This window comes from Micrasema longulum, unplaced genomic scaffold, assembly GCF_059751315.1.
Source record: "Micrasema longulum isolate JH-2025_06_02 unplaced genomic scaffold, ASM5975131v1 h1tg001434l, whole genome shotgun sequence".
NCBI classification, from domain to species: Eukaryota; Metazoa; Arthropoda; class Insecta; order Trichoptera; family Brachycentridae; genus Micrasema; species Micrasema longulum.
The window spans coordinates 129386-143042 of NW_028278620.1; the positions used below are offsets into that span (position 1 = coordinate 129386).

General features: G+C 31.0%; 1 protein-coding gene across 1 annotated transcript in view; it reads left to right on the plus strand.

The window, feature by feature from the left end:
* The first annotated feature begins 7127 nt into the window (after window positions 1–7127).
* Window positions 7128–13657, plus strand: part of spz6 (Spaetzle domain-containing protein 6) — a 43500-nt gene continuing 36970 nt past the window's right edge. Inside the window, exon 1 of the mRNA XM_088235768.1 lies at window positions 7128–7337. Coding sequence (XP_088091894.1) covers window positions 7317–7337 — 21 coding nt within the window. The 5' untranslated portion in view covers window positions 7128–7316. The remainder of the gene's footprint in view (window positions 7338–13657) is intronic.

Consider the following 13657-nt stretch of genomic DNA (forward strand, 5'->3'; position numbering starts at 1 on the left):
TATATTTAATTTATAAATTGTTTATCACATATGTCTTGACCATTATTTTAAATTTTGATATGTTTTTTTCTTCATAAATATTTTTCTCCATTTCGTAATACTTTTTAATTGCTTTAAATAAAATTAAATTTTGAACTTTGCCTTTTTCCTAAATGGAAGTCTAATTTTGTTCTTTTCTCTAGTATTGTGATCGTTCAATGATCATGCTGGTTCCGATCAATTTTTTTCCAAAATTCTGTTTTTTTATTAGAGTTTATAATTTTATGAACAAATATCATTGTATTGTAAAATATTCTTTGTTTATATGTTAATAATTTCATTTCATTTACCATCGACTTTACCCTCGTGTATCTGTTTTTTTCAAAATGATTCTCAAGGCTTTATTTTGTAATACAGTTAGTTTATCTATGTTTTCTTTGTTTGATAAAAATAAAATGCTACTACAGTAGTTAACGTGTGGTTCAATAATTGCTTTGTAAATAGTTTTGCAGGAGTCCTTATCAATAAATCTTCTGATCCTTCCCAAAATTGATATTTTTTTTGCAATCTTATTTTTTACCATCTTAGCGTTTTGGTGAAATGTAAGTTTTGAATCCAACATTACACCTAAATATTTAATTTCAGTGACTTCATTAAGTTTTTCATTTTCTATTACAATTGATGGTGTAATTTCTATTCTTTTGTTTCCTATATTCATATATTTGGTTTTGTTAACATTTAATTTTAATATTTTTTATCACAATATTTTTTAACTACTTTATATAAAATTTAATTTTTTGACTAGGTACGCCTTTTTTCTAAATGTGAGTCTGATTTTTACATTTTCTCTGGTATTGTGAACATGTTCAAGTTGATTTTGATCAGTTTTCTTTCCTAAATTCTGTTTTATTATTTTAGATGTTTTCCAAAAAGAGTTGAATTCCTGTTTCCGCTCTGCAGCGATTTGCTTTTAAAGCAATGGCCAACATTCACCGAATGAATCTATGTCACAATCGTGCGGAACCGTACCGCGAAGTTAAGTATGCAACCTACCTACATAATAACACTACCAGGCCATAGGTACTTGGTAGGTATACTTTACTCCGTAAATACGAAGCGTCATCGGCACACATTCCAAATGCAGTCATAAACCTTCCGGTTGCATTCCGACCATTCGGTTTGTACCGGAAATAAAAAAAATATGCCCCCTTAACTCTTGTGTGGCTGTGGTGTAACACGAATCTAAGAAGGATACAACTCTCTTATTTTTTTAAATGATGATGTTGTATTTTTTGTAATGGATATTTTTTTTGTTTTTAAGCTGATTTTATATATTAATATTGATTTTATGTTTTAAGCATTGTAATAAAAAAATAAATTAACACGCCAGATACAAATGATTTTTCGTGTGTTAATATAAATAACGCCTTTGACGTTACTACAAAGTTATGTCGTGACTTTTTCTGACAACTGTCATTCTAATCATGTTACATTTTAAGGACTAAAATTGAAAACCTTAATAATTTCTCCCTAATACCACGTCAGCGAAGCCGCGGGTAATAGCTTGTAATAAAATAAATAAATACGAACAATTGAAGTGATTATTTGTTCATTTTCTTTCATTCACTATGCAAAATGTAGGTTAAATACCCGTGTAGGTTTTACGGAGTTCATAACAAGTTCAACACAACCAAATTCGCCTCACAATATGTACAGGCACAAACAGTTCCTGGTAGGTGTTTACATAGCAAAGGTAAAACGGTTAATTTCATCAATTAAAATTATCTACTCATCGTTCATTTATCTGTTTTTTTTTTGTTGCTTGTGTCTTAATTTCTCTAAATAATCATTATTTACTTGATTAAAAAATCTCTACAATTTGCTACATATTTTATTCCAATGCCTAATTTGATTTATTGAATATAATTTATACAATAATAATAATAATATTTGGTTGATTTATATGGCGTCATTTTTGTAAAAAATCACCTCAAGGGTGCTTAACAATTGTATACCTAAACTTACATTCTAACTAAACTAAAGTAATATATTATATTTCCAGATTTAAAATTGAGGGTATGATAATCTAAAGAAGTGAGATTTTAGTACTGGAATATCTACTACTACCATCACGCCATTTCTCCGTAGGGGTAGGCAGAGAGGATGGACCGCCACACACGTCTATCCTGGCATACAATCCTAGCCTCTTCCACATTCATACATCTTGTCATACATGCCCTTCGGTTCTGTCTGCTTTTGACATGACCAGACTCAAGATTTTGGTTTATCTGATCATGCCACGTCTTTCTTGGTCGTCCTCGTCTAAAGCTAAGGTTTCCTAGGACAGCGGTGTCCGTATCTTAACGGCCGCAGTGAACGGTGATGCGGTGGACAGTCGTCGTAACGGTGACCGGAAAGTGGTTTCCTAGAAAAATGGTGTTAACGACACCTTTAAAAAATAAAACCACTGTCTAGTCACCGTTACGACGGCTGTTCACCGCATCACCGTTCACTACGGCCGTTAAGATACTATCATCGCTGTCCTAGGAAACCCTAGCTTAACGTTGCCGTTTATTTTCGCCATATATACTTGTTTTACCGTTTTTTCGTCGTCCATTCGTTCTACGTGACCAAACCATCTGTATCTGGAATATCTAGTACTGGAAATTCTCTAAGAAGCCTGTCTGTAGAGTATTGGTAAGGCTTTTTGTTGGCTACTCTTAGTAAGGCTTTTAGTGCTTTCATTAATGGCTCTAATGTGGTTTTACTTGTTCCTCCCCATCCTATTATTCCGTAACTGATATACAACATACGTACATTTCAAAGGACATCTGGGCAATACTTAATAGTATATAAATCTATGCAATATCTCGCAGCAGTCTCCTGCAATGGTCTCTTCCCTTAGACAAAATCCAGTCCAGACTTAATCAAGTCCCTGTTATAATCTTTCTCTAATCATCTTGCTTTCATGTATCGTCAAATGCTCAAGATATAAGTAGGTACCAAAGCAGTGCCCTTCAGCGTATTTTCTTTTGATTTAATCTTAATCTAATTCACTGCACATTCAATTCGCCCTACCAATGATTGTATATGTATCTACATAGACGTGTTATCGATTATTATATAACTGTTATAAATGTACACGGGCGTGCGGTTTAAGCTACTGTAAAATTATTCAATACACCTGTAGGCTTATTTTTTCATAATTATAATACAATCGGTCATTAGTCATCACTTACCACAGATGCTTAAACTTTCCCATAACGGGATTTTATTTTTAAAAAATGCTACTAATCTTTCAATAAATATACCTATATATTTTATTTTATTTTATTTCATTTAATTTTTTTAATTTTTTTAAAAATTTATTTTAATTTAAATTATTTGATTTTATTTTATTTTATTTTATTTTATTCTATTTTAATTTATTTTATTTAATTTTTATTTTTTTTTATTTTTATTTTTTTTATATTTTTATTTTTTATTTTTATATTATATTTTATTTTATTTTATTTTGTTTTATTTTATTTTATTTTATATTATTTTATTTTATTTTATTTCATTTTATATTATTTTATTTTATTTCATTTTATTTTATTTTATTTTATTTTATTTCATTTTATTTTATTTTATTTTATTTATTATGGTTCACAAACAATAAACAATACATGACATTGGTACAATAATCACAAATTGTTATTTTAGATATTGTTCATCAATTAGATGTGAACACAGCACGCACGAATCAAGAAAAAAAAAGTTTATAATAGATTTTTTTTAATTGGCTAGCCTTTTGAATTCTATGATTGTTATAAAAATTATTACAATAAAGTGTTACAAACGGGTTATAACATTTTTTTAACCTAACTAACATAAGTAACTATATGATTTTATAAACTGCGTTACAGTTTTCCTATAATTATTTAATACAGCGTTAAAGATATCAATATCAGCATTTCTTTCTACATTATTATACAATCTTAACATACGTGATAATGCATTAAAGTGAGCCATATTGTTATTGAAGGTTGGAAGATAACATGTTGTGTACGATCTCAATCGCCGACTGTGGATATTTGGGGGTGCATTCTCTAAACAAAATGTAGAATCAACATTACTACTACTAAAATCTGTCTCCTAAATTCCAACTAATCTAGACCAAAATGTTCTCATAAAAAAAAACACATTATGGAATTTATACAATGGTTTACAATATACCGGTAGAAATTAATATATTCAATGTGTCTCAATTACATGAGTATAACTTTTATCATTACATAATAATATTTACTCTAAGTACCAGTTTTAGTCACAAAAAATTTAGTGTATCCGTTTTATTATTGTGCCTGTTAGTGAGGGTGAGTATATATATTAAGGGTGTGTAAGGGTGTGTGTATATGTATATGGGTGTATGAGTATTGTATGTATGCGAGAGTGTGGAGTGAATATAAGTGGACATATAGAACAAAGATTATCAAAAAATATATTATTAATATGAAAATATTATTATTACTATTATGGATAACTTATAAAGCGCCATTTTCGTAATATAATAGCTCAAAGGCGCTTTACATAGTGATTATATAGATAAATTAATTTAATTGAAGCTTTTAAATTTGTAATTTAATCAAAACAATTTATTTTGTTATCACATGCTACGGATTTATTAAAACGATTTGGAGAACAAGTGGGTTTTAATCTTTTTCGTAAACATCACTTCACTTTCACAGCCTCGCACCTCTGCTGGGAGAGCATTCCATGCCATAGGGCCTGCGACCGCAAATGCGCGTTCACTGAATTTAGTGCGCTGTTTGCGTAGAGGTATAATAACTTTTTCTCTCGCCGTAGACGTAGCTGATCTAAGCGTGAGACGTCTGTCAGCTAGTTCATCTGGAATGCATAGTTCCCTCAGATATTCCGGAGCAGAGTTGTGCAGTGATTTATACACAAGCCAACAGAGTTTGTATTCCACCTTCTGTGGAAAACGAATGTCTTCTTGCCCATACTGATAATCGTGGTTTTGGATGTGACAGAGCTTAAAGAACACCCTGTATACGCCCAACGGACATTTTTAGAACATATTAATGCATAGAAAATTATTATAAAAGAAAGTAGAAAGACACAATCGTATATAGTAGATTTTCTCAAACTAAACGGTTTGGGTAGGTAGGAAGAAATTGCCTTAAGGCAATATTCCCGCCCTTATATGTACATAAATTGTATATGTATTATAGTGTATATAATAAATCAATCAATAAGTATTATTTTTTGAATGTCTGAACTTAAAAATATTGTTTTTTGCTTGAGGTAACACGATGTCGCGTCACCGCGTGTAAAGGAATTTTGTAGCACAGCCTTTCATGAGCCGACGATAGGCAGATTGACGGCAAACGTTATTTTATCGATGTTAAACTTTGAGAACCTTCGGGAATGTGTGTTATTAAATAAGGCTCTATATGTTAGGTTAAGTTAGCGGACGCTCAATAATAGCACTGGTAGGATAAGAGAAATGAGGAAAAAATATTTGGTAATCAACTACAATTTATTGTGAAATTAATTTTATATATTATCTAAACTGGTACACTTTTTATGTGTAGTGATTTTAGTTTTGCGTGGGTTATTGATTAATGATCTAGGACATATAGGAGAAAAGTTACGTGTGACAGGTATTATAATACTAGTATTATCTAATTACTTCTGTTTAGCGGGATTTTGTTAAGCATTGTTTTTTTATTTTATTTATTTATGCGCCGTATTTAACGGCCGTAGCCAATTTTTACAAAATTAAAGTTAAGTACAAAGTTATGTAATAGAAAGAAAACATAGCTCATTGTTATGGGAAAACTCGACAAAAGTAATGTTTAGTAACAAAGGAAAATAATATTTATTTTGGCAGCCTCCGTGGTGTAGTAGTCAAGGCTCTTGACTCACGCGCGGTAGGTTCCGGGTTCGATTCCCGCAAAAATTCAGCAAAAATAAATAAACCTATATATCAGTATATTATACAAACAGACTGAATCTCTGGGTTATTGTTGCAAAGTCAGTAGTACCTATTTCCTTTGTCAACCGGATGAGCGAAAAACTGAGCAAGGAAATAGAGTGTAAATATATCTGCCTCGTAGTGTAGTGGTTGGTGAGCTCGTCTACCATACTTGATCCCTGACAAAGTCGATGTGAAATATTTGTTCTCTAAGTAGTTTTACGACTGACTAGTGAAGTGTAAGACTGACCGGTCTAAACACTTCACCTTCGCGTAACACATGATCGCGATAAGCTGCATTTGGTATAGCAATGCAGTGCCCTATGCACCATCGTGTGCGGATGATGAGATTTAACTGAATCCTTTCATTATATGTCTAAGTTAATAAATTTTACTTGATGAAGTCGTTGGGTTTTAAAATCCAGTTCGTGTTTACAAACATTTGGATACGCTCAAAATATTTTTTATTTTAAAATCAATCATGTCTTGTAGATAACTTAGAAAATGAAGTCATTGGCGCGCATATTAAGAAATTTATTTAATTAGCAATTTTGTGTTGGTGAAAAAATTAACCTGCAATTCGTAAGCCCCAAATTCGGTGACCCAAATTACAAATGGGGTTCCGAGTACCCTTTACCGTTTCAGCTTAAATAGGTGTAAAATAAAGTAAAAAGGTGAGGAAGTTGAAGCCATAATTTGCAATAATAATATATATATCAACAGGTATTGCCTCAATTCACAGAAAAGCTCAAAAAGGAAATAAAAAAATCGGACTTAACCCGTTTTGCGAAATGTTGTTTTTCCGTTCCAATACTTTACTTTTCATGGTATAACACGTACCTCACATAAAAATCAGAATTTTCGAAAAGGTTTAAAACCAAAACAAACTTGCACTTTAAAGTCATGGAATTAAAACGTATTTTTTATGAAAACATATTACTGTATTTTAAAATGATTTCGATGAATCCGTCAGGATTTTATTTAACAGTTCCACGAAATTTGTTCAGAAAGATGGCAACTGTAAAAAGCGCTGTTTTCTTTGTTGGTTTTTTAATCTTTTAACGCACTTGATGGTGGTTTTTTTACACGTTCGTTTGATTTGCAAGCCGTTTTCTCTATAAGGAACAGGTGTATTCGTTTCTCGTAACCAGCCTCGATCTTGACCGTCAGTAATGCTCAGAACTTCTTACGGGATAGTAAACTTTTCACAGCTCGCTCTGAAACTGTTTTTGAATTTTGGTTTATAAAATAAATCATTTTAAAAAAAAGTGCTTTTGTTTGTCTGCCCTTACATGACATGTGTTGTTTAAAAAAAGCATTTTGATTGAACTATAAAAAGTGAAAAATCTACTAAAATATGGATTTAAGAATATTGATTGTAAGTATTTATTTATTTAATATTACAAACAAATAATTACATCATTATTTTTAATGATTGATTGATTAGGTATTTATTTTGTAGAACTCCATATTTTATGAACATTCGTTTGAAAATGCACTAACAAGGCGAAAGTCAATTTTTGTTTTTATATTTTTTTTATTTGTAAAAATAAAAAAAAAGGGTTCAGTAGACTCGAATCAGTGTTTGATTTCTAATAGAGTACGTTTAAAATTATTATTATTTTTTTTTTTTTTGTTTACATTTCTGAGAATCCATTATTTACGCATGAATATATTTTTTCTCTTATGTTTAAACTTCATTAAAGTAAATGGCTATTTTTTTATTTTAACTATTTTATTTTTCTCTATTTTCCTACTTTATAAAAATATTTAAAACCATTTAATCTAGTTTTGTTCATTTTCTTCTTCTCTTTCTTCTTACTAATATGTTTTTTCTTTCAAAGCATCAAAAACAAAATAACATTATGTCTTTACCTTTTCATTTGATTCTTAATTAAAACTGATGTGTGAGCACCCGATAAAAAAATATTATTTAATAGTTTATCGAGACAAAATATGATTAATATTTTTTTTTTCTTTTTATGTGTATTTTATTGAATAAAGACTGTATACCAAATAAAAAATACCAATGACAGTTTTGTTAAATCAAATTAATATTTGCATAAAATTTCTAAAATTGAAATATCACCTGTATAAAAAAAAAAAATTTAAAAAAAGACAAATTTTTAGAATAGTGTTTTACATTTCAATTTATTATACGTGAATTGCATTATTTTTAAAATTCATTACTTCTATAGCTCTTTATTTATTAATTTTGTATATGCTTATATACTGCTGTATAAATTGCCTTTGACATTATTCAAAGAACGTACAAAATGCATATAGGTAGTTTTTTTTCGTTGCGTAGCAATAAGATAATAAATACACACAAGTAATTAAACATTAAAATAAACAAAAAATATTCAAACAGAAAAGTCTAAGAATTATTATATATTGCGAGTAAATAATTAGATTAAACCCGATTTATAATAAGCCCTCAAACCCTTACCAACTCTATAATGCATTTTGGTTATATCTAGGCATCTATAGTGCTTATGACCTGTCATTGGCTGGTTTAAGTGGCTACTTTACACACTGTGTAACATTCACCATTCTGTCCATATTTGAACATTTATATTCCTTCGATTCTTCCATCTGTTGATGTTTTGAACTAAAAGAGCTGAAACCTTTATTTATGCGTGTGAGATTCATCTGATTGAATTATATCACCTACATACTAGGCAACGCTTGAAATTTTTATTTTTCAATTTTTATACTTCTTCATGGACCAGGTGGATTTATCAACAATATTTTGAGTTTGCCTAAATTTCTGTAGACAAGAACTGGATTAAACTTTCTAGGAAGCTGTTAATATTAACGTATTACAACAGAGATAAAGAACATTTTAGAGAAGGTAATATTGCCTAGCCTTCTATATTACCTTCTCTAAAATGTTCTTCATCTCTGTTGTAATATGTTAATATTAATAGCTTCCTAAGGAGTTGAATCCAGTCCTTGTCTACAAAAATTTGGACAAACTCAAAATATTGATGAAACAATACATGTACCAAAATAACTTCAAAAATTAATCATTGTTATAAAATCAAGACACTATGCGCTCTATTTACCTAAATGTATGTTTTTAACGAAAATCATCGCCATTCCCCGAAACGTTGTTATACACAAAGCATTTCTAATCTCTTTTGGCAACTCTTTAAACACATGAAGTTCTTTATGATACAGATTGTTTTGAGTTGCTGGGATTCACGGTTTGGGGAGTCTGAAACTTTTACCTCCCTTTGTAGGATAGCGATGAATTTCGTTGCTACTCTGAAAATCACTCAACATGAATTCGTGCAATAATTTATTTTTTAATGTAAATTTTAACACTACTGTATTTGATATGACTAGGCTTTACCGAAATTATGTTTGAGTACCGTCAACATATGTAGAATTTTTGCATATCTTCCACATCTCAATATTGTCTTCATTCCGCTATTCTGAGCTTTTTGCATGACATTGCATTGATTTTCAGTGCTCGGAAAGAGAATACTAAAATAATAATTAAAACGCGGCAAAACAATTGCCTTTAAAATTAAATAACTTGTATTTAGTCCAAGATTTTTTCTTGTTCGATTTAAAAATCCTACCTTATTAGAAATTTTCTGTTGGGATTGGAAATACACGAGTACATGTGAACGTAGTTATTCAGAAAGCAGCCTGCCATAAAAAAGTGGAACTGAGATGACAGGACTTTTGTGAAAAGAGAGAAAAATCAAATCAAAATGTTTTTCACTTTGCCAAATGATAAATAATGGGTACATTCGTTTTTTTATACTTCAAAAAATAATTAAATTATTTATTTGACCAGTATTAATGATTTTTAAAGTCTCGCTGACAACAGAACCTAAGATGTGAATTTTGCAGAAAACAGCCAGCCCTAGTAAAAACTCTGAAGTATTTTGTGTCATTATGTATTAAACATTTTAATTTATATTTATATTAGGGTACTTAATTGTAAAGAATCGCGTTACAAAATTGTTATAATGACTTAAACAATAATTTAATTATGAGTAAAATGAATTGTTGTGATTTTTTTTTTTACGTCTTGCACAACCTAAAACTACTTGCAAACCCGACAAAATCGAAAATCTAAAAAAAGTGAAATATCAATTGAAACTCATTCAGAATACAATTTTTAAAAATAATTATAACATTGTCCGTTAAAAATATGGCTTTATTTGTAAAGCTAGGGTTTCCTAGGACAGCGGTGCCTGTATCTTAACGGCCGTAGTGAACGGTGATGCGGTGGACAGCCGTCGTAGTGGTGACTAGAGAGTGGTTTTATTTTTTAATGGTGTTATCAACACCATTTTTATAGGAAATCACTCCCTAGTCACCGTTACGACGGCTGTCAACCGCAGCAATGTTCACTACGGCCGTTAAAATACGGGCACCGCTGTCCTAGGAAACCCGAGCTTAAGAACTTGACTTTTAAATTATCGGGTTTGTTGCAAACAAGGCAACCTGTACTTGAATATTGTAAAGTTGGAATGTATAAAATTAAATGTATTATTCCTCAACTATTTTTTGACATAATCATGCTCATGCCATCACTGCTTACGTTTAAAATATTAACTGATTGTAATAAAAGTTTAAATTTAAAAAAAAGTTGATGTTAGGTATTGTTATCAGTTTTTTGTGATTTTCTCAAAATAAAGAAGTATGGATTTTGCCAGGTTTGCAAATAGTACCCTCGAATATGAATTTTGCAGAAAACAGCCAGATCTAATATTGAATGATACCTCATTCAAACTCAGAATGTGTGACGTGACATTCTGTTTTTCTTTTTATCACAGGTATTTTTATTTTAGGGAATTTTTAAAATTAAAATTCTTATGCATTCAAACAGTTTAATTTATTTAAGAGAACTAGATTTCTGGAGGCATTAATCTTCCCATCAGCATCTGTACCGTAAGATTTTTTTAGTACTGTGGGTGTTTTCTGCAAATTGAGAAATGCCGTTTTAGTAATCAACACTATTTTCAAAAGGTGATTATTACGGTTTTTTTATGAAAGCGGCTTTGCTGTTTTTAGCATAACATACAACTAAATGTGAGATCAGTGTGAACGGAGATATTCTGAATCAGGTAGAAGAATTTGTGTATCTGGGAAGTATGTTTACTAGCAATGAAAAGACTTAGAAAGATATTGAAAAGAGGGTGAGTGCCGGGAACAGGGTGAACGGTTCAGTAAAATCTACTTTAGCAAACAAATGTTTGTTGCAGGGGACAAAACGAACAGTTCAAAATGGAGTTCTAGTGCCAACTCTAATGTTTGGGATCGAAGTATGGAATTGGAAAAATAATGATGAATTTCAATTTTCAATTTTCAATTTCAATTTTATTTATTAGTTTATATGTACATTACAAAATAGAATATCTTAATTCATACATTTAGAAAAAAATTAAATAATAAGGTTAAATTAGGCATATATAAAAATAACACATAAGTATACATAATATCTAGAGAATAATATGTTAAAATGGTAAGAGAATCTTGTAACGACAAACTCCCTCAGAGACGTGAAAAATGTCAACGTCCAAAGTTATATTGTTCAATAAAAGTAGGTTAAATGCTGTCCTCGGGCGAATGTGTGGTTAAACTATAATAATATTAATAATATTTGTCTGATTTAAAGAGCGCCATTTTTGTGAAAAATCACCTCAAGGGCACTTTACAATTGTATACCTAAACTTACATTCTAACTAAACTTAAAAGACATTATATTTTCAGATTTAAAATTGAGGGTATGATAATCTAAAGAAGTGAGATTTTAGTTGGGATCTGAACTGACTGGGACTGTCGATGTTTCGTAAGTTTGAAGGCAATTGGCTCCAGGCAGAGGGGCAGGCAACGGCAAAAGCACGATCTCCAAATCTAGTGTTTGAGGAGCGCCGGATTTCGACAAGTTTTCCTTAGCCTGAATCAAATGCTGACCCAAAAGTAGATTTTCTTTGACATGTATTTTTCCTGATGCACAAATGGCGAGATCTGTGAACTGTGTAAGGCTGAGACATGCATTATCGACAGAATCAAGAAAGAGGTGCTGCGTTGGTTTGGACATGAGAGCGAATGGACAGTGAAAGAACGGCTAAAAGTATCTACGATGCAAATGTATGCAAAAAACAAGGAAGACCAAGAAAGACATGGCACAATCAAGTCCATCAAATACTTGAAGATAGACATATAAAAAGTAGGAATAATCGGCGTGCATGCATGAGAAGATGTTTGAATGTAGAGACAGAGTGAAATGGCGTTCTATCATCTCTGCCTATCCCTACGGGGAAACGGCGTGATGGTTTGTTTTTTTAGAATTGACCTTACTACGCCCAAAAACACTAATATTTAATTTTTTCAAAATTGTGGACTGACTGCTTCTTCATAACTACGTTCATGTGATAGATTCTAAAAAAGGTGATCTATGGCGGGCACGTCGGCAGTTCATATTTATATAAATGCTGAGGGCCTGACATATTAAATTATTTAAAGTTTATTATGAATACAGAAGAACTCCAATTACCTATTATCCAAACTCCGACTATCTGAATCGCTGATTATCCGAATCGCAGTCATAACTTATTGAAAGTGTGAAAGAGAACGCGTCGAGGAAGAAGATGACATCAATGTCGAACAATACTTTTTTTATATATAATACGTTTTTCCCAATTCCTGTAGACAAGGACTGGATTGAAGTTCCTGGGCAGCTGTTTGCATTAACATATTACAACAGAGATGAAGAACACTTAAGAGAAGGTATTATAAAAGTCTAGACATCTACAGGGCTTATGACCTGTCATGGCTGGTTTAAGTAGCCAGTTTACACACTGTAACATTTACCATTCTGCCCATATTTGAACATCTATATTCCTTCAATTTTTTTCATCTGTTGATGTTTGTGAAGCTAAAGAGCTGATCCCTTAGATTCCTCTTTTGAAGCATTCACCAACATAACCAGGAAACGTCTTGAAGAATATAGATGTTCAAATATGGGATTAATGTTCTAGTGTGTGAAGTGGCACTTAAACCAGCCATAGCAAGTCATAAGCCCTGTAGATGCCTACACTTCTATATTATCTTCTCTAAAATGTTTTTCGTCTCTTTTGTACTATCTTAATTAATACATAATGTACAGCACTTGTAACTACGCTTAACATGTAAAAGTGCTGCCTTTTCATTTAATAAATTAAAAGATCGTTTTATTTAAAAATAGTTTTTCACCCATTTTCAACAGAAATTAATTAAAATAGACATTTTTTTCTAAAAAAATCCTATTATCCAAATTTGTTTAGTATCCTAATGGGGTCCGGTCCCAATTGATTCGGATAATTGGAGTTCTATTGTAATAAATTTTATACTCAACGAGCTTTTCTTTATATGTTTGCATTCTTTCCCGACGTTATGGATTGCATTACAGCGTTTATCATCAGAGATATGATTGTTCATCTGGGCCGCGATTATGAACGGCTATCTTCATCGGTATATACTGAGAAGGTAAAAACTCTTATCGATTATGTACGAAAGTGTGTATATTTGTATGGAAATTCAAAATATCTTCGTCGGTAACCGGTAATTGAACATGTTAAGAAAAAAAAATTGTAAATGTATTGTATTTTTTATACAGAAAACTTTTACTTTGTAGATGAAATTGAAGATAAATTTTAACTTCTCATCAGAATACGTACCCTGGGCCCCGAT